The sequence below is a fragment of the Papilio xuthus genome, unplaced genomic scaffold (genome assembly GCF_000836235.2).
Source record: "Papilio xuthus unplaced genomic scaffold, Pxut_1.1 DF824655.1, whole genome shotgun sequence".
Lineage (NCBI taxonomy): Eukaryota > Metazoa > Arthropoda > Insecta > Lepidoptera > Papilionidae > Papilio > Papilio xuthus.
Genome location: NW_013533994.1, coordinates 2,203,945 through 2,228,587, shown reverse-complemented (window position 1 = coordinate 2,228,587; position 24,643 = coordinate 2,203,945). Strand labels below are relative to the sequence as shown.

Below are 24,643 nucleotides of genomic sequence, written 5' to 3'. Positions count from 1 at the left end.
TATATCAAATGTACAATTTAATTAATTGTTGACTATCAATTTACATGATTTTCATTTACAAATTAATTTGGCATAATTTCATATACACGCTATCTCAGATGTCTAAATGCAATAAAATAATGTAAAATAATTAAAAAAAAACGATAACTACATTCATACCACAATCACATAAACTTCAGTCATAATACAAATGCACAATTTTACTCTAACATTATACCTAAGATGTTTAGTTTTCAAAGCCAATATTTCTACTGTGTCAAAATATAAAAAATATGAGCTGATATAGGATAAAGAAACTTGTTAATAGATTTAAGTAGAAAAACTGTAATTATCAGTAATATAGAAAAATTATTGGACCACATTACAAGTCTTTCTTTCTTAATTATCCCATTTAATATTGTATGACCACAAAATATTAATACAACTGTTACAGTATTTGTGCATTTTAGTAATATTTCTTAATTATATATCAATTAGGAATTGGAAATAAAATGAAAATATATTCAAATACTTTTAAGAAATTACGAATTTTATACCTAATAATTATTAGCATTTTCATGCACAAATACTAAAGCAATGTGCCAATTAGTTGTATAAAAAAATTATGCAAAACTTTCTAAATACCTATTGGTATGTGATTTTAAATTTTGATACAAAAATTTTGGCTCATGACTAAATTTTTAAGACAATATGGCCACACTACGCCTCACACCAGCACCTGAATTGACATTATCCAAGCTGGACCACTTTTTAATACCATTCTTTACTATTTCAGCAGATATCTTGTCTTCCATTACTCGGGACATGGCTTCTAGCTTTTGTGCCCTCTCCTTACTTAATGGCTCACTGGGAAAAGCTAAGTCATTAGCTTCAGCAAGTGTGCGCAGATCAAAGTAATACTTAGCATAAACACTTGAGGGCACATTGATGTTAAACTGCAACATCTCTAGAAACTGTCGTTCCAACTCATTCATATCTTCAACTGTAATGTCCTTGAGAATTTGACAGTAGTCCACATTCCAAACAGCTTGGTCATCCCAAACTTTACTTGCTAATAAAATTGCACCCAGAACTATTCTCTTCCAATTTGAAGGAGCAATATCTAAATCAGCACATATAAGAAGTCTTTCTAAGTACACCAATGTAATGATAGCACATTCTGCTGTTAACTGGGCAGCATTAAATAATGTTCGAACAAATTTATAAATTTGTTTATGCTCCGGGTTATATCTGTCATAGTCATCGCTGACCCCATCTTTACTGAGAGGATGTAACTTTTCATCAAATATGTCTAACCTACGTTCAGATGTTCGATTTTTTATGTGGTAATAAATTGCCAGTGCTACACATTTAACAGTGTTTTTCAAGTTTGGCTGGGAGACTGTGCTATCATCTAAGTAAATCGTCGAACAGGAACTACTTTTCTTCAACTTATTATCTGCTATTTGATGTTGGCTACGCTTTCTAGTCATACCATTCTCAATTGAAGCTTTGGATCTTTCCATAAATATAGTACCTGCTATAGGATCTTGGGAAGGATCAATATCTCCATCATCGGGTTCTCTTTCACTTATATGCTGTATGTTATTAGAACTTAAGTCTCCCTCCTGAGGATATTCCTCTAACTTTACGATATCTTTCCTGATTGGAGACGGGCTGCGGTAACAGCAGCAACTGTTTTGGTTTCCCATTTTATACGTAAATTCAGACCTTTAAACAACTAATTATCATTCTGCAAACTCCAACACACTTTTAGTCACGCATAAATAAAGTGCCGATTCGCAAAGGTGACATATAAGGCCCATAATATCTGAAACAAAAGTCATGAATATTCTATAACATACATAGTATACGGTATTAAATCTATTTGTAATATGAAGAACGTAAATAATTTTGTACCTTTATCATTCTGTAGTTATATTTCAAAATAAATCATTCTTATAAATTAAGAACAACCTTAAACAGAATTCATTTCTTAACTTTGACAGAAGCAAAGCAAGATCAAGAAGCAAGCGAACGTCATTTTGAAACTGAATAACAAAGAGTATATAAAATAATGTAGTTAAAATATAGATAATAACTAATAATAGAATATAAATTATAATAGAATATACTTTATAAGATTGCACAGTGGCCTCAAAATACGTTCTAATCAAATTCTTTCAACTTAAGTTCAACTTCTAGAAAGTGCAAGAAGTCGATTGTTCATAATGTATTGTTATACCATGTTAGTTTACAAGCAAGGAAAATTATCCATGAGTCTGTGAATAAAAATAGGACACGAAATAAAAAGTTGTACGTGGCGGGGTATTAATAAACTAATAAGAAAAATCAAAATTTTGTTTCTATTTTGTTAAATTAAAATGAAAAAAATCGAAATTTAAATGCACTTGAACCAAGTCTGGACATAGACAAGCATAGAACTTTTTAATTCCTACACTGTATACTCTTTGGTTGAAAACAATAATCCAACATGGCTGAAAATAAGCTTGTGCTTCTGTTTTTTTGCACAATCTAATTTCGTGTAACGATTTATATTTCATCAAATTTCCTATTAAAAGTGGTAAGTTTTTATTGAAAAACAAATAATATAATTCATTGGCACAAGAAAGTAATATAATTTGATTGTTATAGGTAAAAATGCGCCGTAAAAGAGAAAGAAGTGCCACTGCTAAACCTAAAGCTTCACCGGAAAAGAAGGTAGAGAAGGTTAGGCGCACAAGAGGTAGGCGTAGAAAGCAATCTACATCTTCCGGTAATGAATCTTGTGAAGAAGTTATCGCAGCATTAGTACCAGAAAACGTAGCTGAACCTGCTGAAACCGACGTGCCACTATCAAATAAAGAGGAAAGTCCGCCAGAGACACAAGACCAAGTGTGGCAAGTTAAAACTGCTGAAGGTTCTGGTGATGGAGGTGAAATACAAAAATTAAAAATTTGTTTAAAACGTCCTCCATCAACTCCTGAGGCGGGGGATAGATCTCCTCGAAGTAAGAGAAAACATACTCGAGCTACAAGTTCGAGCGATTCGATGATTGTCGACACACCAGAAGATAAAAGGAAGAATAGACACCGCACGAGGCGCTCAGTATGCGATTCAAGTGAAGCTGCTGAAAAAGGTAATGATACCGCGCATATCGGTTCAGATATAAGTATACAGAAAGAAATTGTAGTTGTAGATAGTGTTTCTACCAAAAACACAGAGGAACCAGAAGGGGAACAAGACTTACAAATTAAATCAAATTCGGTAACTATTATGTCAAATGAGGAACATCAGTCAAAAGAGGTTCCAGCTGAATCAAACGAAATAAAATCTGATTCTGAAGTTAATAAATCAGAAATGAATGATGAAAAGACCGTAACAGATGAGGTTAAAATGGAAGAAAGTGATGTTAAAACAGTAGACTCGGTAAAACCAGAAGTAACTGAGGTTTCAACTTCTAGTGAGTTGATAACTGAAACAATGGAGGGAAAAGAAGCCACGAGCGAGGTAAAAGTAGACTCAAGTAGTGTAAAAGAAGATTTGAGTGAGGCCAAAGAAGAATCGCCTGTGGTAAAGGAAAGTTTGAGTGAGGTTCAAAATGAGTCAACTAGTGAAAGTATACAAATTGTGGTTTGTTCAGAAAAAACAGATACTTCAAAATCTGAAACATGTAGCTCAGCCGCAGATAAAGTTGAAGTAGATAGCAAACCATCTGACAAAATTTCAGATGAAGAATGCAAACCATCTGAAAATATTTCAGATGTAGAGAGCAAACCATCTGAGGATGTTTCAAAGGAAAGTGACTCAAATAACGAAAGTATTCAAGAAAAACATGAGGCCACAGATACTTTAGAAAAAGATACAACACAAGAAGGAAGTGTGGCATTTGATAAATCTGATATACTTGAGATACATGCTGAAGAAAGTAAAGTGGATATTTCTGATCAAGAAATTACTGAAGCTCAAAATGATGTTCCAGGAAAAAAAGAACCAGAGCAAGCAATAAGCCGGGAGTCCGAGGATAAGGTAAGTAAATCTGAAGATAAAATGGTGGAAAGTTGTAAGGAAAATGGAGAACCACCTCAAAGTGAAATAAAATTGTCAACTAATGAACCTGATGTTGTAGCACAATCGGATAATGTAGTTAAGGAAAGTTCACCTAAAGAGCAAAGTGAAAATGCAGCTAATACTATGAAGAAAGTTCCGGAACGATCAGAATCTTCACAAGTAAACAATGAAGGGAGTAATAATTCAAATATTGTTATTAATAGAAAACGCAGGTGGGGTTCCCGTCCCAAATTGGCCACTCAAAAGTCAATAACAATTTCTACGGATGTTCTAAAGGAAATAATACCAGATGTTAAGCCGGTGGAGTTTGAAGAGGTTATTGAAGAAAAGAAACAAAAGAGGTTTGAGGTTACAGAAAAAATAGAGAGACCAATATTGCCCAAAATTGTGATTGACAACACAGAAAATGTGGAGCATAAAAGAAATCAAGAAAAGAATGAAATGGACAAACCAGTGAAAGAGATAAATAATTTAACTTCAAGTAGAAAGATCTCTATTGTCAAGGATTCTGAAAATGTCGCGGTGATTAGACCACCGAGCCCCCCAAGACATAAACAGACTAATATTTTGTATATAACAAACTTAGTAAGACCATTTACTTTATCACAATTGAGGAATTTACTACAAAGAACTGGAAGGATAACTGAAAATGGTTTCTGGATCGATAGAATCAAATCAAAATGTTTTGTCATATACGAAAATGAAGAGTAAGTGTTGCAGTGTTTCAGTATGTTTGTGTATTTTTTTATCTAAAAATAATTTTTATAATTTTGATTATTTTTTACAGCCAGGCAGTAGAAACGAGACATGCCCTTCATGGAGTGACATGGCCTGTATCAAATCCTAAAACATTACATGTAGATTTTTCCACTCAGGAAGATTTTGACCAAGCAAAGAGTAATGAAGAAAATGAAAACAATCAAGTGACAAGCATACCCGGCACGGTAGAAGATTGGCTGCGAGAACAGGATATGAAAAGAGAAAAAGGAGAATTGGTATGTTTATGAATAATAAATATAAATATTTGACTGCTCTGCACATCTTCATTCTATTGCTTTATTGATGCCTTTGATGATGAAAAACGGCAACAACCAACAGGCAACCTTAATATACCTTATAAATTTATGGCATATATTTTGACTTCAGGAAAGACCATGGGAGCGAAAGACGACGCGGGAATGGGATCTGGGCAAAGACGAAAAAGTTAAGGATAAAGACAAAGATAGGTTACATAAAGAGGACAGGGTTCTGGAAAAAAGGAGGCATCATACGCCAGAAAGGAGTCCTGAACCAGGTATTGATGTTATTTCATTATAAATTATAACTAAATAAAAAAATTACATGATATTAACATAATTTTTTGATAAAAATTCTAGCAAAGAAATTCAAGAAGAAAGAGGAGGCGCCCGCAAAACTTTTGGATGATCTATTCAGAAAGACAAAAACCACTCCATGCATTTACTGGTTGCCTCTGTCAGCTGAAACGGTAAGCTAATGTCATCTGAAAAGTAATTATTTTTTAGTTATTCAAATATGTTTAGATAAATATTTTTCTCAATGTATTACAGATTGCCATAAAGGAGGAGCAAAGACGTCAGCATATGGCTGAGCACGAAAGGCGACTGCAGGAACTGCGCCGCGGCTCACACCGCAGACATTAGCATGGTCCGTCCCACACATACACACACACACATTTAACACACAATTTTACTTATTGAAATACACTCACACAATAACATTCTTACATTTTTAATACCTTGTTTTTTGTCAATAATTTCTTTCAGAATTTTGCAGCAGTCAATGAATTTTATATCTTATTTTTGTTGGCTTCATAAATGAGTATTCTGTTTATATGTTTTACGTAATAAGCTTAGGTTAAAAAAATTGACGACCCATAAAGGATAATAATATCAAGAGATTCAACAGTTGGATTTATTTTACACAAAATGTTATAGAAAGGCACGATTGGAGGAAATCCAATGATTTTGAACGTCATCCCGCGAACGTGGTCGCGCGTGGCGAGCGGGGGCTCGCTTCGACGAGATGTAACGGAATTCCACTGGAGGAAAATCAATGTGTTGAAATCGACGTTCGTTTAATTTTGACCTCGTTCCAGTCATCAAGCAATCGTATAACTTTCTACAAATAATCGGTTGCAAAGATATGAATCATCATGATACTCAAACACCTCTGAAAAAACGATATTGAATGAAGATGTCTACATTACAAACTTTACTTCGGCAGTTAAGGGAGACTGGGAAATGTAGAAATGTAGTAAACGCATTATACCCAACTAAACCTGATGGACGTCTTGACTATAGGAGAATATGAAAGGATCCAGCGTTTAGGAAGGACTAAATTGAAAATAGTTATGTAGCCAGGAAAATCCTCGACTTTAATGAAAGTATGGGGACTGTATTGTATGTGTTGTAAATCCATTCCTTTGGTTATAATAAAGGATTTCCGACAAACTTTTCGTCTTTTAATTTCATAACCTCTAATAATATAATGGATTGACAAAGGATATACGATTTTCTTTTATAAATCTTTTTTGCCAATTTTTTTTTATAAATGTGTAATCACTCCATTATATTGTTACAAAAATACATCAAAGAAATATCGATAAAGATTGTGTATTTTTTACAACAGCCTTATATAGTTGTAAACTATGCCCGTTATGATAAAAAAAACTAGAGCCCCGTTGGGCCGACTTATCAGTAGGCCGGTAGGCCTAACACCCAAAAAAACGAGAACGAGAAATAAGATTGAGCTATATAGGCTACAGATATATAAAAATGGCTTAAATATAAGATCCAAAGGGTCATACTCTCATTGGTTTGGTTAAAAAAGGCTCTACTGAGCACTCTAACCCTAATAAAAATAGACATAATAGACTTCGCAAATTAGATTATGATGTTATAGGGATATTGTTAGTACTGAAATGTAATGGGTGAGTGATATAAATCGACCTATTAAAACGATTGTAAAATTTTAATAATTATCATTATCAATAGATAGTAAGTTATCGCTTGGATAAGAATAAGCAGTTTTATGATAGATTATTTGAGAACAGTCGCGTTGGCGGATCAAAACCGTCAACCGCTGTTTATTTAGGTAGAGGATTTTTATATAATCATAATGGTAAGTAAATGCAAACTGTTTTTAGACAATTTATCTTTAATTTTCATCTAGGTCATTTAACTAAATTTTTTGCTGTCAGTCTGCATCCCAGACTCCTAGTACACATAAATACTAAAAGTGTGCAAGCATGTGCGAATAATTAAAATTATCGCTTTAGATGGGAATGGGTTGACAAGTATGTTTTAGTGAGGTCCTGTTACAAAATGTTTCATAGACAATGAAAAAATTAAGGGGAAAAGACTATTTACTTATATCTTAATATTTATCTAGGATCTAGGGACGTTATTCGGCCGTCCAAGGTTCGACATAATTCCAAATCTTGCTTTACATAGTCGTATAAATCTTTTATTGATAAAAATATTTATAGTTCCGCGGTCCATGGTTTGTTTGGGCCGTGCTGGTAGCATTCGCAGCCGCACAAAGCCCATTTACTCTGGAAGAATTTGTTAGAGGCCAGTTTGCGCAAAGGGCATTTAATGGAACATGGATTTCAGGTAATTGATGCTGTTTGTTGACCCTACACAGTTTCTATTACCTAACGCAACAAAGAGACCTTTTATTGTGGTAGATATTAGAAGGTTATTAAATTTGACAAATTGATTAGATAAATAAAAAACTAAAGCATATATTTTTCATTGGATATAAAGCTGATGATGAATACAATTTCTATGGATTTTAGACACGGAATTTACCTACACAATTTCTGGAGAACCTGGTATTTACGTATTTGATGTCTCGACTCTTACCCGAAGTGTCTTAGTGTCAGGCGAATTGCTGGTACGTAGAAAATAAACCTAATATAATCTATACAATTCAATACGTGTCCTTAATTAAATACAATATTTTTCACAGGCTTTCCTGAACACAAGTAATCCTATCCTATCAGCAGACAGACAATATATTTTAGCTCCTAGTGAAGTTCAATCTGTAAGTATTTTTCTATTTTCATTGGACAACTGGCATAAACTTGGAAATTATAGATCCAGTCGTCCCTAACTTAGGGAAGGCTTCAAGCGCCTCGGTGGGGACGTATAGAGAACTGATCATGTTTAGTAATTTGGTTCTCAGTTGAATATACGCCTAAAGAAGGTTAAAATCATAATTTCAAACTGATTACATTGTGTATACGAACGTCTTACAAGCCAAATCATTAATCATACGTAATTAGGGCTTCATTCTGTTTACTGAGAAATCTTTAATTACGACCAATAAAACAATGTGCAAAAAAGACATTCAAAATTATTCTTTAAAATGATAGTGTTAAATAAATTAAATATTTACTGTGAAAAGGTTTTAAAATAGAAAATAAATAGGAATGTTTTTCCAACTTTTTCTTACATAAAATTGAAATTGATAGGAGTGTAAGATATATACAAATTATACAAGGTTTTATTCATATGGTAATAAATAATTTTATCACGGTGTAGTAAAACATATAATGATAAAGTTATCTTTAATATTATCTTAATCTATCTGCTGTTTATTATGCGGTATTATCCGTCAAAACTAGGAATTAAAAATTCAAATAACTTTTGCGATCATTTACACGTGGATATAACTCCAAAATTTCGAACAAAATGAATTAATAGGCGTCGCCCGCAACTCCCTCCGCGCGGTAATAAAAAAATAGAAGTATCTTATGTGTTCTTCCTGACTATTTTATACATCTATGCCAAATTTCAGCGTGATCCGGTGAGCCGTTCCGGGGATATCTTAAAACACGCCTATCCATATAAACATTAGCATTTATAATATTAGTAAGAAGTAAGATAATATTAGTAAGATTAAAAATGAAGATTTTTTTTCTGGAGACGTAGCGCTCCTCTTATAATAAGCCCTTCAATAAATTATGTGTAAATTTATGAAAAACGGATCTTGAATATACCAATGTAAAATGGGATAAGTCCTATTTACATCTCCATTAATAAAGTGTAATTCAAAAACATTATGTTACGTTAAACATTACGTTTCAGGTTTACAGATATTCAACTACAGCTCGTTTCGCGCTTTACGAAATAGCTACTGGGTAAGGTCTCTATAATTCTTCATAACTAAAAAATAAATAGGAAAATAATCAATTGCTCTCAGAATATAGTAAGGAAATTTTATGTACCATTTTAGGAACGTGACATATATAGCAAACCACCAGCGTCTTCAGCTATGTATTTTCGGCGGCGGTCACTCTTTAGCCTATGTACTGGATAACAATGTCTACTATCTCCCCGAGGACTCCGCACAAGCTATACAGATCACCAATGACGGAATACCGGGAGTTATTTACAATGGCCACACTGATTGGGTCTACGAAGGTAATGTATTATAATCATAATCGACAACACAAGAATGTTTTTTTAATTATTTGTCCGTTTATAAAGTTTTTTGGAAGATAGTAAGCACCGTTGTTTACCAACGGTGAGATTTGTATTCCTGACATTCAACTCTCATCTTTGGTAAAAAAATAAAAAAACACTTTTTTTAATTTGTTTAACATAAATTGACGTCATTAATACAGAGGATGTGATGTACACTGGTCAAGCGACGTGGTTCTCTACTGACGGCTCATACTTGGCTTTTGCCAGCTTCAACGACACTGAGGTTGAAGCGTATTCATATTATTACTTTGTGGATAAGACTGACCCTGATGATCTTTATCCAGAACTCTTTGATCTGAAGTATCCTAAGGTAAGTACACTGTTTATTCTGTTCAATATAAAGCGCGCTGTTTGTATTTTGCAGTATAAATAAAGTGTTCATAACATTTCAGGTGGGTCGTACCAATCCTACTGTTAACTTGCGTCTAGTAAATTTGACGGATCTCGTAATAACAAACCAAGTACGCTGGGAAACTCTGGCTCCACCGACAGCGGTCACTGAAGACCACATCCTGGGTGGTGTGGTGTGGCCCACTGCCAACGAGGTTGCCGCGCACTGGCTTAACAGACGACAGAATTATACTGTGCTCAGAATTTGCAACGTTAATACTGGTTTTTGTGAGGTAAGTTTAACAAAATGTTCTCTTAATGTTTCTCATTAGGGATAAATCTATATTTATTTATGTTTACTTGTATTCAGGAAGAACACCGTCAACAACCGAATGGTTGGGTTCCTATTGCGTTGCCCCGTTTTAGTAGAAATGGCGATTTCTTCGTCTCAACTCGATGGTCCCTCGAGCAGGCGGATGGTAAAATATGGCAGCACCTCTACGTGAGCATCCGTGTAAATGGACAGATTATATCCAGCTCCATCACACCTGGTGGTTTTACTGTCAATAATTACGTTGGAATGGATGAGGATAACCTATCTTAGTGAGTATACAGATGATCTTTTAAATTCTTTTAAACAACGGTTAGGAAAATAGGTGACCAAATATGAACTTCTTTATGACTCTTGAACGAGCACTTTTAATTAAAATAATTTACCCTAAATAGTTGAACATTTTGTGTGAGTGTTATAAAAGTATTTCTTCGTTTAGTTACTACACCAGAACGGTTGCCGGGGCGCCATGGCAATCGCAAGTGCACGTGTCGGGGGCACGCGCTGAGTGCCTCAGCTGCAATATCCAGTTGCCAGACGGCGGCCGCTGCACCTGGGCCACGGCTACAGCCAGCCGCGCTGGCTCCTACCTTACCATCACCTGCTCCTCTACCAATGAACCTTCCGCGACATACCTCGTTGATCCTTTGGTATGACTAACTCTTAACATTTTATCTTTAATATTTGTGACAATATTTGACGTTTTCTCGTCAAAAGTAGAGTCTAGATTAGAGAATAAGATGATATTCTGTGAAATGTCAAATATAGCTTTAAATTTTTACAGAATAATCGAGTGCTATTTACTTGGGAAGACAATGCTATTGTCCGCGAGCGTCTGAGGGAAAAGATCCGACCGAACAGTATGATCTTCACAGTGCCTTTGCAAAATGGATACCCAGCTCCGGTTCGCCTTTGGTTACCTCCCGGTTTAAACGTCAATGATACCAACACTAAATATCCCATGGTATATTACGTTTACTCAGGTCCCAACACAAACACAGTTTTTGATACTTTCACCGTTGGTAAGTATGCGTTTGGATGTCTACACCTTTAATCCTCGTTAAATGGTTTAAATATTTCGAAAATACTGACGATAATTATAAGCATATTGAGTTTTTTCATATTTTGTTAGGTTACTTTTCATATCTGACAACGAGCCGCAACACAATATACATGTTAGCGGACGGTCGCGGCTCAGGCCTCAACGGGCAGGACATATTGTACTCCCTCAACAATGCCCTGGGAACTGTCGAAGTTGAAGACCATTTTGTCATTTTGAGGTTATTATTTTGCGTTAAATTAACACAACTTTACTATTGTACAGTATCTTAATAATATTGTTGTTTGGACGAATGGATGGATAGATAATTGTTAGAAGCATGTACCGCTGAAATTTGTCATAAATGCAGAACATACATAGTATGGAAGGACAGACAGGCTACTAATTAATATGTTTTTCTTTATTTCGCGAGGACCGAGTCGCATACGACAACTAGTAGCATGTAAATGTATCACCAACACATATTACCTTAATACAAGGTGAAATTAATACAGTGAAATGCAAATATAATATAAACACAAAAAGTATGCGGGTTGTAATTCACATTTTATCATTGTTTGTAACTTTTAAGTATATAGGTTAAAATAATAGAAACAGCAATTACTGGAGACTATTAATATTTCATATCAAATAATTTATGTTAAAATGGAATTAAATTTATCTTACTTACTTACGAATATTATAATTGCGAATGTTTAGATGGATGTGTTTGTTGTTACAAGGTCAAACTCAACGATCTTGATGAAATTTATCACAGATGTATAGGTCACAATCTGGAAGAACATATAGGCTACTTATTATTTTTTTAACCACGCTTACGGGTTATAAAGTGTATGAATATAGTTTGTAGGTTACGTAAGTATTCAGGCTAGAGTGAATGTGATTGCAGACAAGTGCTCGACCGGTATGAGTTCATTGACCGCGAGCGCGTGGGCATCTGGGGCCACAGTTACGGCGGGTACGCCACGCTCCTCACTCTGGTCCATGATGATGACCATCTCTTCCAATGTGGAGTCTCCACAGCTCCAGTCACATCATGGCTTTATTACAGTAAGTAAAACTTGACTATTTAAGCAAAAGTGATACATTTACCAAAGTAAAAAAAAAGGATTTCTCCAACTTTTTGTAGGGAAATTACGTTTTCCATTTTTTCCTGTCTTTTTTGTGATACATTCTAATTTGTATAAAAGAATTAAATATATATTTTTAAACCCGATTTAAAAATAACCAGATACTTTTTTGGCTACTTCTTCTATCTTCTACCTTTTATTTAGACACGATGTACACGGAACGGTACATGGGACTGCCGACTCCTGAGGACAATCTGTCAGGATACGAGGCCGGTGACGTCACTCTGCTGGCAGAGAAGCTGCGCGGCCACGACTTCTACTTGATGCACGGCAATGCTGATGACAATGTGCACTACCAGAACGCGGCCAAGCTGATGCGGGCGCTGCAGGAACGCAATATACCCTTCCAGCAAATGGTTAGACGTTTAGTTTTATTATCATATAAATGTTTACGATAAAGATATAGGGGTGCGAACAGTCTTTGTAACTAATAATTCCAATTAAGTTTAAGTGTTTATTTTTACATAGAGGTTAGCCGCGTCACTGCCCGTATAAGTCTAGGCCAGTGGAAATTGGATCTAAGTTTGAACTGGAATATAGTTGACGAGATACACTACACTTGTATTAGCTTTTTTAATAATCCCCAATATGGCGTGTCCTTAACTTTTTCGCAATAATGAAAACATACATGCTTTTCAGTAGGTTATTTATATTTAACACCAAGCAAATAACTGCAATAAACCTCGCGTTTTATTTAGTAAACAATAGTTTTTAAAGGTTAGGTTTAATTTTCAGATACTAAAAGAGTATATATCATTTTTATACACGCTGTCTTTTCAACGTTCTCCTTCACTTTGCTGTAGAGTGTAGAGTCTCAAGTCCGCTCTCAAATTGGCACTCGACGCGTTCTTGTCTCGTCTCTTGGTGGTGCTATATCTATGGGAGTATCGGAGCTGCACGTCAGACACAATTTATATATTGTTCTAAGCTACTGCCTATATATTAGCTTTTGTTACTGTTACATAGAAAAATACATTCTTATGGGTTTCGATTGACCAGAGTTATCCGCAGACATCCGGAACCCTATGAGTCTATATGTTGTACAAAAAAGACTTGATAAGAAAAATGAGTCGGAAATTGCTGTAAGAATGTTGTAAATGGACGAAGAAAAGTGTCGAGTAGTTTTACTAATATTTTTCCTTTCTTCATTTATATTGTGGAGTAGCTTTTATTAACCTTGTTGAATCTTTTATAAGTTACATTGAAATAAGTGTTTGTAATATTAAGACATTTAAATCAATTTGATTATCGGTGACAATGAACAATTAGTATTCATTAGAAACCTTATCAACCTGTTTAAAATTCAAAATGCGACATTTGAAAATGTAATGAAAACAAATCACAAAATCAGAAACTGTGTAAATAACAATTGATTATACACTATTCGAATAGTTGCTATGAGGCGAGGCGATATAGAAAATTATTTTTACACGTTTCAATGTGTGATGCTGTTTTGTTATAAATGCGTGATTTTAGATAATATTTAATAACTAGAACTGAATTCAAGCATGCGTGAAATAACGCATGTGCGTGAAATTGTGAATGCGTATTATGTTATTAGAGTTTCTTTTGTTAGGAATTCAAATATATTATTTGTAATAAATAATATAAAATGGAGAAAATACATGAGAGTTCTTAGTAGGTAACGCCATTTTTTTTTAAATTTTATAACCTGGTAACATAGACCTTTAGGTCATATCTTATTTGGAGGTATCGCCAAGCATGGCTACAGTCCACAGAGTATATTTTATTAAAAGAGTGTTTTTGTAATCTGTCTTATAATTAGTGCAACTGTCATTCTTGATCATGCCGAAATCTATAGTGAGAATAAGGAAGTTTTTCTTCCAACTCCCCAAGTCGGAGCTATATTTTTCGCATGTCATACCTTTCACAAGTGAATGCACTAAAACTATTAGTAATTTTAATGATCTATACTTAATAACTAGTTTTAAATATCGCCGATTTTAACAAATATATCTGACATAAGGAAATGTCAACTAAATAAAAATGTTGCCATAAACACCCAGCCAGTCCTAAAATTAGAATCTTAATTGTAGATTATAAAAACAGCGTGATTATGATGAATATATTATGTTTTCTTTTGTTATAAACCCATCATATTTCTGTCAATTTTACTACAGTGCAATCAAAACTTTATAACAGCTCGCAATTTCGTAAAAGACGGTGCTGCATACAAGACAATTTTAGGTACATATGCTGTTGCGGATGTCCATGGGCGTCAGATTAAATGCATGTTTGTCCCCTTCTCCTATAAAAAAATATATTTGAAGAAAGTAAAGGTATTCCTTCAGACGCATTGAGCATAGCTGGTACTCATCTGTAAAACTCGCAGCTAATCACAAGCCCTTATAAAATTATTCGCCGTTATTTAATGCTAATTAATTATACCAATGTACTATGTGTATTTTTAACTGCTTATTTACTTTTACAGTCTTACCCGGACGAAGCGCACAGTTTGGCCGGAGTGAACATGCATAGATACGGAACTATGAATCGTTATTGGGAGAAGTGCATACGTATGCCGCAAGAACAAAACTAACTTACAACTTTACTAGCCGTTGGATCCTGAAATCAAAATTTTGAAACGTTACAGATGATTTTTTTTTATCGTAATTAATTTTGGTCTCAGAAACCGACGGTAAGTTATTACTGTTGATATAAATTAAGTTATTTAATAGGTCTATTCCGTGTTGTAATAAAAACAGGTTATAATTTTTAACTTATCAAGTTAAATAAGAGTTATAGCATAATGCGATATTGGTTGTTTATCAAATTATTTAATTACGTAACATTACGTTTCTGAACTGCAAAAGACTAATTTGACTTGAAGACATGTATGTCTTGGTGTTTATTTAACAAGCTTGAGACAAATGACAGACAGACAGACATGTTAAACCTATTAACCTATAATAATCTTTTTCCCAAATATCCAACTAATAAACAACGGTTAAATATGGTTTATTGAATAACTGTATTAAAACTTGTTTGCCTCCGCATAAATTGTATTGTGGTCGAAATTTGTGATTAATTTAATTATCAATTAAAATATTTTTATACCATAACGATGTTTTATTTCATCAATTTAATAATGAATTCGACAATAACAACGCGTGTTTACAATTTTGCGTTATTATATTTACGTAGCGTCTCGAATTGTGTTAGCAGAATATGTTATTACAGTCAAACAATTCAAATAGTATTCGTATTCTTCTAACTGTGAGTTTCTACTGACGAAATAGCTATACAAAATATTATATATGTAGCTCTGTGCCTTTAGGCAGTACTACAATGGAAAAAATATAAAAAAAATCTCTGTGATATTATAAATGCGAATGTTTAGATAGATGGATGGATGTTTGAAAGTATCTCCAGAACGGCTGCATGGATCTCGCAGTAATTCGGCATAAATGTAGAACACAGTCTGGAAGAATGCATAAGCTCCTAATTATAAAAAAATCCTTCTGTTATAAAAAAAAATTAAGTTTTTTTATACCAGCTAGTATCCAATAATTTTGTATCAGAAAATTACCAAGCTGATTTTTTATATGGCATAAGTAGTCCAAAGTTGTAATGTAAGCCACTTAAAAAGTTTCTTTACCTACAAGGGGACAAAAGACCTAAAGTCAAAGAGTGCCTTTTGATTATGTAAAAAGATTGTTAAAATGTTTGCAGTGAAGCATGCCCCATAAAAAATGTCTGATTTTGTTATAAAAGTTTTGTCGAAAAAATTTTAACAGTTGAAGTTGCTAATTATTTATCTCCAAATGTTTACATTAAATTTTAATATTAAGAGATAATTTAATACTTTAATTTATATTCGATAGGATTATAAATATTAATAAATTGCCATGAAACAATCCCTTGTCCGATTGTAACATATGTATCCACACTGCCAGAGAACAAGATCACATGTTCTGTTCCAATTTAATGCGTAAATTTTGTTATGCTCAAAATGAGATAATATATTTTTCTTTAAAATAAAATTATTTAACACGACCGCCGCCTCGAACGGCGCCAAAAGTGAAAGGAAATATTAAGGATCTCGATTACACAATATTTCTATATACAGTATGATTGTAAATTTAGTACAATTAAAATTATATCAAAAAGATTCTTTAAAAAAAAGTTTCGAGTTGCTTAAATGTATTATAGAAATTCTTTTATTGGCATTATTGTCCGTATGATAATATTATCAAATCATTTATCATTATTTGCTTTGCATCCAAACTTATGAACGTGACTTATCATTCAAATGTTACCAAAATCAACAATCATTGGCACTCATTGTTCCAAATTCAATGAGAACCCACTATATTATTACAAGCTATGTAAATAAATATTTAAAGTATTGATTACTAATCTTCATGTGATTTTGGATTTTATTTTTAAATGGCATAGAAACTTTTTTGTATTCCTTTGTAGAAACAAGCAATGTCGAACATGGATAAGCGAGAGTCTAAAATCTCTATATTTTTCTAGCTTATAGAGGTTTTTAGGCGTCGATGGCTGAGTGTTTAAGTAAGACTTGCAATCTGCAGATCCTGGATTTGATACCGCAATGTACCAATGTGTTTTACGAATTTCTCCGAGACCCTTAGTGTGGACGTATAGTCAGCTGATGATGGAGGTTTTTCTCTGTGTTTATCTTATGGAGGTCGTCTACTGGACCGGACAATGACTTTCGCTTATCCAGGTTATCCTAGGTTAAAGGAAGGGTTAAAGATACTTTGAGGTTTTTTTTTTAAATAAACTAACTATATTATACTAGGAAAATAATATCTAAGTCGTTAATCGATAAATCTAAAAGATATATTATAAATTATATCATAAATATTAATTTATTGTGTCCTTTTTAAAATACATTCGTGTAACCAGTATCATATTTCCTGTTTTTTTTTTTTAATTCAAATCAAAGACTATATAGAACATTTAAAATGTTATAGTTCATCATGTTAATTAACTGTTCGAGTGATCTACATTTTTATAGAACCTGTCAAATTCTTTATTAAAAAAAGAGTATGAAGTTTCCCAGTCGACCTTGAATTTTGTATCGAAGCTGTCTGGTCGTTGGCACTGTTTAACTATGAATTGAATGGTGACGTAAGTAATGACGAGACTTGCGCCATTTTGGATTATGTCAGCACGTGTTATACAACTGCTTTCAAATGTCGGATTCGCTACAATGCACTGTTTGAAGTGAGTGACCCGTGGCTGTCTACTGTTAACAATGTACTCGTATAAATCATAAATATTGCCATCCCTATCATTCTATCTGCAAAAACAAAGACAACAACATGTTTTACAAGTTTTAGGGAAATTAACCGTGAAATGCTGTTGATCCCGTTTGCAATTATTGCCGAACAATATTAGTTAAGTTTCGTCTAAGTTCATCTAGAAATCAGTAATGTTTTTGAAATAATTGACTTCATAGCAGTAGTGCGTAGTATAGACTTCTATTCATCACCATGATTTTCCATTTCCTTTTTATTATTTACTTGTTGTCGCCCGCGACTCCGTCCGCGCGGAATTAAAAACTATTCGTTGTAGAGTAATGTTTTATAGCCAAAAGCCATCCTCTATAGATGAACTATCAACCAAAAAAAGAATTTTTCAAATCGGACCAGTAGTTCTTAAGATTAGCGAGTTTAAACAAGCTCTTCCGCTTTATAACATTAATATAGATGTACTGCATTGAATATAATTTTAAAGAGTATGTTATAATAATGGGTAGGTAAATACCTAATATCACCATCACAACGCTTAAGTTCAAGGACTAAAATCCTGTTACACATGTGGTAGGACAGTGACCGCTTTAACTTACATCAAGGTGTCTATTTGTTAAGTTTGTATCTAGAGTTTTTAATTCCATTTATTATAATTTAAAATTCATTTTAATTAAACCTTTTAATTTTTGCATTAATATAACAATACGCAGAAGTATTTAATTGAATGAAAACTTCGTCAAGTTTGTCGACTGTTGTCGAAATACATTACATTGGAATAGGTTTTAAAACGTAATGAGTACTGTTGAACAAAGACCTCGTTTCTATACAGGCGGCTATTTCACATGTCCTTCAAACAATTTATCCTGACCTCTTAGTTTGATTCGCAGCAAAGATAAAGTGTAGATACTTCGTGATTATACGTCGATCACTAAGCGTCCAGCTTGATAGAGATTGACCACATTTTTTTTTAATGTAATTTGTTCTTACTAAAAAGTCTATGCAAGACTGTTTACTAAGAAATTAGACAGAAATTAGAAAGATTGAGAATCACAGTATGAAAGCAATAGATCTGATGTATTAATTTCTATGTTTTATCTTTGTGTTGCTATCCAATGTATAATGAAAAATACGAAATGCTCTGTATAGCACTAAATAGAAAAGGTCATAGTCGTGAGCTAACGTTCGAATGCTCCATACCTCCAGTGCGTCCTGAATTCCCCTGTCATAACTTATTAACTCAATATTCACGATAGTGCAAGCGAAGGCTATATTTAGCGGTATCCTGTCAGGGCACAGGGAATCATCGTATACCATAATTATGTGTTCTTCACCGTAGTTATATTTTTTCGTATAGGTGTCGTTGGAAACTCGAGGCAAGTATGTAAGTTTTATTAGTAAACAGGATAATTAATATCGAACTCGTGGCTTATATTAAAATAATTGTAAATAGAGCAAATTGATTTAATTACTCTTAGGTATTATTAGAAACAATTTAATTACTTAACTATTAAAGTACCAGTGCAATAATTGATAGACCTAAGAGAAAATTTGGTGGCTTTTGACCTGATTGTAAAATTAACTATAGGTTGTTAAAACCTGTTTTGTTTTTGTGCTTGCTTCATTGTACTCGTGAGGCGAATGCGCGCGCGCATTTTAGGTTTAGTCTTTTAGTCTGTGAATGATTGTGTCAGTGAGTGTTCACGCGTCTCGCGTGTTGCTTGTCACTCGGTTGCGCGAAATTTTCGTCGTCTGTGCGTTGTGTAGTTGTAATGTTTAGATGTTCTGAACTCGTTTAACTCTAATTGAAGAGTTGTTGTGCTCATCCCGTGACTAGATTTATAATAACATACTATGGTAAGTTGTATGGCCCTCAAATGATTTTATAAAGAAAAATTATAGACTGAGAAATCTAATTTTACGGTTTTTATAGCGTTAAATTTAAATTATTTACTTTTCATTTTACGAGTGTTTTCAGTACTCGTGTCCAGGGACAAGACAGTGACTTAATGTAGCAGATATCTTCATCTTATGCTATAGTTGTGTTGTGCAACTGATATTTTTGTACAATCTACCTTTTCTAGTATTATTTGAGCCATTTTTTCTTTCGTCACTTTTTGTGTGTTATTCGCGAAAATGTTTTTGTTTATTATGTTTGTTGGCGTTGATATAGCGATAAATTCAAAGATAAAATATTATTTAATTGTTTACTTAGCCTTTGACATTAAATAGAAAAGATGACGTTTTAATAACTTTAAAGCAAATAAATTTGTGTATACCTACTTATGAAGATTATTATTCTCTAAGGAATTGTTAGAATATTTTAATTTTAGTACTTATAAGTAGGTATTCAATATATTTCAATAATTTAATTACATATTATATCGAGTTAGTAGGAAAATACAATTGTCTAGATGTCGACCTTGACGTAAAATTGAAATAAATTGCTTAGGTCAAGCACCTACTACGCCATTTGACGTAATTGTAGTAAATATATGTAGTTGGTATATGTTGATGATTGTCCTGGACATATCTACCTACACATACATAGATATACAATTTGTCAATTCTTTGGTGAGCCTTACTGTACCAATACTATCTTTGCCTATCTTCTTGACTAACAGACTAGATAAACCAAATCGTGTATCCGTCTAATATAACCGCCGCCTAACAAATACAAAGCCTTATTTTAGCAAACTTTAAGTACGGATCGCGAGATTTTTAGATTAAATTTCATATGTTTTTGGGTTCCGTATCTTCGAATAGAAAAAAACAGAACCCTTATAGCACTTTGTTGTCTGTCCGTCTGTCTGTCAAGACTCTTTTTTTTCTAATTTAAATAGAAATTATTCTACATTACGAATTATAAGTAGGATGTTGCAGTATTGCAATCACGTGCGTGTTTTTTTTTAATTTATGGTAATCAATACTGAATCGTCTTTACACAAATCGATTTACGTTATTCTAACTTTTTTATTTTTTTGCAATCTGTACGTTGCGCGGAATAATTTAGTTACTAATGTAATTTTCCGACCTTGACATATGATTTCCTGATATCAATTTCTTTTGAGAAATTCAAAACATTTCTTAATTAACACATTAAAGTAATTCCATGACTATACAAACAATAAATATGTGAACGTTACGGTGCATTTCCACGGTTGTCGATATTTGCTATCTCTCTCATGCTCTATAAAAAACAGAGATAACGATAGTTGAAGTACACAGTTAAATTAGCTTATTAGTTAAAGAATTAGCGATGTGAGCACTTTATATAAATATTCTAGATTTGGAACTTCAAATGACAAGGGAAATTGATAGATTGGACCCGCCGTCGCAATAGTGCGTTAATGTTCAAATAAACTCTGCGATTGGTTAGCCGATTGTCCTCATTAAATTACTGCTCAAAGCCCTTAGTCGTACGTTCAAACGCTCTATTTGATCCTGGCGATACGACCAATGATAACGTAATTTTTGCAATATGACATGTTCTGCTTTTTACGACGAAAGACTAAAAAAAAGTGAAATTAAGTTACTGGTAATTTTACTGTTGAATAGTTAAGCCGCCGATTCAACGGGGTTAGACAAAATGCATTAGCTTCGAGGCGATTCCATACCGAATTTCAAGAATGTATCAAACTGATAATAATTTTCGATAAGTCATGTGATTGTCGCGCGTCAATATCAGACATTCTTGAAATTCGTTATGGAATCGCTTGGAAGCGAATGCACTTTATCTAACACACCTAGGATTTGAAACCAATCTTTATGTAACGATATTTAGGAAGACGTCTTGAAGAAGAAAATTACTTCATAATCGTATGTTTGATGTCAAGTTGTGCTCCCAATTTAGAAATAGCCAATGTAACGAAATGCACCACGCATACATAAACATTGTATGCATACGTCCATTAAATAGTCTCTTTGATTACACAATTAAGGAAAACAATAGAAATATTAAGGAGTATGTTAATTATTTTGTATACTATAAATAACAAACAGAATATTGTTTTGTTGTGTTTTTCTCTTTGTGTTCTTTGTTATCTTTTCCATTATTATTTGTATACAATAAAATTCTTAATACAAACGCAACAAACAGTGTGTCTATTATTAACAAAATTAAATGGAGTTATAATATACATTTGACTTATATGCCATTAGTCAGAAATTACCCAGTTTTTTTTTCATATGCTTTCCTTATTTTGTGTTAAAAACATCCGGGTAGGTTTCTTGGAAATGAAATAATTCTAAGAAAATATGCTACACTTATTTTGTTTCGAAGTTTTGTTGTTTTTTTTAAGCCGACCGTGGCTTCCCAAGGACATCTATGTAATGCGAAGTTTAATAAACCTAAAAAAGAAAGTCTACGTCATTGTTGATAAAAATCTATGGTTGTACTTTTTTGAATACTAAATGGTTTGGTCGCTATTTGAATTTTCTCGTTTACGACCCTACATATCACCACTTTTTACCACCAAATTGTACAGGAGTTAGCCAATTTTGACTGATTTGTTTTGAAAATTTACTCCTCGCACTGTTTTAAATACTTCTGAATCATTCAATGATTTTAAAAGCCATGTTCTAAGCTGATAAAACATGTCAATTTTTTGATGATGCTTTCGTGTTACAGGCACGCGCGTTTGTAATATTGTTATCGCTCACACTGATGGGATGTCTCACAGAGTCCTCCCTCTACACACCGTTTGTTCCTAAAACATTCAATTTAGAAGAAATCGTGCCTTTACAGCCCGATTTTTATCCAGAAAGGGTGCAAATAAATTGGATCTCAGGTAAGTGAAATTTTATGAAATGTAATACATAAAATCTCTCAGCTTTAAGTTAATATGTCATAACATACATACGAAAATTACAAAATATAGTACTTTAAAGATGGTCCTTTAGATATATCTTCAAGCTTTATTTTCAATGATTGTGAATATTTTTTTTTTTATTTTTTTTATAATTATTATCAAGTAAATTCTCACCTCTTTGTGTATTTACTAATGGAAATTACATGTTGTTATTTCGTTTTATGGCTTAATGCATACATGCTAATTTAATGTCTCAAGTTCTTGACATACTTTTGTGGCAAAGCATATTATCATCTCTCTCATTTTCCTTAAAAAAATAGAGATATCGATATGTCCTGTACAGGCGTATCAACAGCTATCATATCTCTTATAAATCTATCCAGGGAGCTCAGAACTTTTTATAACATCTACTGTATAACTTTAAAAATATTTTAAATGCAAATATTCTCTCTTCTTCTCTTTCCATAAACTTACTCCGAAACATGCAACAGGCAAGCAGTCATTCACCTATATGTCTGTAACGGCCTTTATTCATTAATAAAAAGCGTACATAAATAAATATTCAATCTGCAATTACTTTTATGTCAGTATAAAATTGATATTCCAAAATAAAAAAACGCATTGAATTCTTTATATTGCATGTCTCGATGTAACTGTATGGGACGGTTTAAGTCGCTTGTGGGTTTTTATGACCCGCGATGGAATGCATTTTGTGAGTCTACAAGATCCGTTACAATCTTTCCTTGAAGGACGATGCGTGATTCATATCGAATTAACCTAATTTTATAAACGAGTATTTCGCGAACATTTTATTGCTTATTTTTTTCTGCACGAGGAACGTCAGACAAATTCAAAATCAGATTTTATTTTTTGTTATAGTTGTTTATACAGACATGAAGATAATAATGATCAAATAACAATATGATTTTAACAGTGGTAGAGCCCGCTTTAACATCTTCGCACAAATCGGCCCGGCTCGCCGGCGACAGGCGTGAAGTGGAAGCAATTCCGTGTTTCGTCTGATGAGTGTGCGTCCCGGTGGCCAAAATTAGTCCTCTTTCCCTTCTCACCCTTTTTCTTATAAGGAAAGGATGGTAAGTGGAAGTGGACTTTCCGGATGAGAGGATGCATGGAAATGTTTTCTTTCTGTGCATCCTCTCCTCCGTCGATTAAAGGTAGGCAACGCATATGCAATTGTGTATGTCTATGGGCAACGGTCACTTCGCTATTTCAGCGATTTCAGTTGGCCGCTCGCTCGTTTGCCACCTTATAATATAAAAAAAAACAAGAATAAATGATTGATATATTTTAATATATTTCCAGATACAGAGTATATAGTAAGGGAACATCACAAGGATTTTAGAAAATATGACGCCACAACGGATACTTTTGTGACTATATTAAATGAAAGTGACTGGGTAAGTGTTATATATATTTTGTATCTACTATTGTTCATATAATTGCAATAGTTACTATAGTTATAATACCCTTAATACGCACTTAATAACCTTAGCTTAAATAAGAGTTACTGAATGTTACTAATAGTTAGTAATATATGTCTCAAGAATTTTCTAAGAACTTGGTCGAGAATGACTTTGCTTAATAATTAAGTCTTACTTACAAATATTGTAAATGTATAATTTTTATTTACTTTTTATCACGTAAATTATTGAAATATCCGTGTGTGTTATTATGATGCTGAACATTAAAACAATGTGTTGTGAGAGTAATTCGTGATGAGGCGAGAAGCTGATAATAATTCAGAAATCTTCCCACAATGTAATCCTCAGTCATTCACTACAATTCAAATTGAATACCTTTTGTTCGCAGATCAATTTGAACCATTATGCTGTGTCGTCGTATTCAAAAGACCTTAAATATTTTTTGCTGGCTGCTAACATGACTAAGGTACGTAATGGTTCTACCCCATACATTTTAATCTTGCTGAATTTGCTGGAAGATAAATGAACACTTAGTTTCTTGTTAAATTTAAATTTGTATTGAAATATGTACAGTCGAGGAAAATTATTTCCTTACCATTTTAGTTAGAAATGTTATTTGACGTTCACAATGTAATTAGATCAAAACTTATGCATACAAGCCAAATCAAGCTCTCATGGTGACATTTTGATATGTGATATTCGATCGTAATTATGAAACAAATTTAATTCTTTG

At 33.3% G+C, this 24,643-nt stretch overlaps 3 protein-coding genes across 3 annotated transcripts in view; 2 read left to right on the top strand and 1 right to left on the bottom strand.

The window, feature by feature from the left end:
- Positions 1-514: 514 nt before the first annotated feature.
- On the bottom strand, positions 515-2,015 carry CycY (cyclin Y). The gene is made up of 2 exons (XM_013325567.1): positions 1,900-2,015; positions 515-1,810 (listed from the first exon to the last, which is right to left on the bottom strand). Exon 2 carries the CDS (start codon positions 1,689-1,691, stop codon positions 681-683), a length of 1,011 nt encoding a protein of 336 aa, XP_013181021.1. The 5' UTR covers positions 1,692-1,810; positions 1,900-2,015; the 3' UTR covers positions 515-680.
- Positions 2,016-2,443: 428 nt separating this feature from the next.
- On the top strand, positions 2,444-15,080 carry Acci (apoptotic chromatin condensation inducer-like protein). Its single transcript, XM_013325526.1, has 21 exons — positions 2,444-2,563; positions 2,635-4,757; positions 4,838-5,045; positions 5,197-5,344; positions 5,427-5,536; positions 5,619-5,710; positions 7,271-7,289; positions 7,559-7,685; positions 7,871-7,968; positions 8,044-8,118; positions 9,165-9,217; positions 9,313-9,500; positions 9,704-9,873; positions 9,956-10,186; positions 10,264-10,496; positions 10,664-10,874; positions 11,009-11,246; positions 11,357-11,504; positions 12,174-12,334; positions 12,559-12,770; positions 14,867-15,080. The coding sequence occupies exons 2-21, from the start codon at positions 2,641-2,643 to the stop codon at positions 14,972-14,974; spliced, it is 4,947 nt and encodes a 1,648-aa protein (XP_013180980.1). The 5' UTR covers positions 2,444-2,563; positions 2,635-2,640; the 3' UTR covers positions 14,975-15,080.
- Positions 15,081-19,328: 4,248 nt separating this feature from the next.
- Positions 19,329-24,643, top strand: part of LOC106127447 (venom dipeptidyl peptidase 4) — a 14,940-nt gene continuing 9,625 nt past the window's right edge. The window contains exons 1-2 of the mRNA XM_013325525.1: positions 19,329-19,514; positions 22,288-22,447. Of these exons, the coding sequence (XP_013180979.1) occupies positions 19,512-19,514; positions 22,288-22,447 (163 nt within the window). The 5' untranslated portion in view covers positions 19,329-19,511. The remainder of the gene's footprint in view (positions 19,515-22,287; positions 22,448-24,643) is intronic.

Bases quoted from the DNA above. Each gene is read 5' to 3' on its own strand.
- CycY (XM_013325567.1), bottom strand. From the start codon at position 1,691: ATGGGAAACCAAAACAGTTGCTGCTGTTACCGCAGCCCGTCTCCAATC.
- Acci (XM_013325526.1), top strand. From the start codon at position 2,641: ATGCGCCGTAAAAGAGAAAGAAGTGCCACTGCTAAACCTAAAGCTTCA. The intron at 9,218-9,312 runs GTAAGGTCTCTA...GTACCATTTTAG, and splicing joins CTTTACGAAATAGCTACTGG to GAACGTGACATATATAGCAA. The intron at 10,875-11,008 runs GTATGACTAACT...AAATTTTTACAG, and splicing joins CATACCTCGTTGATCCTTTG to AATAATCGAGTGCTATTTAC.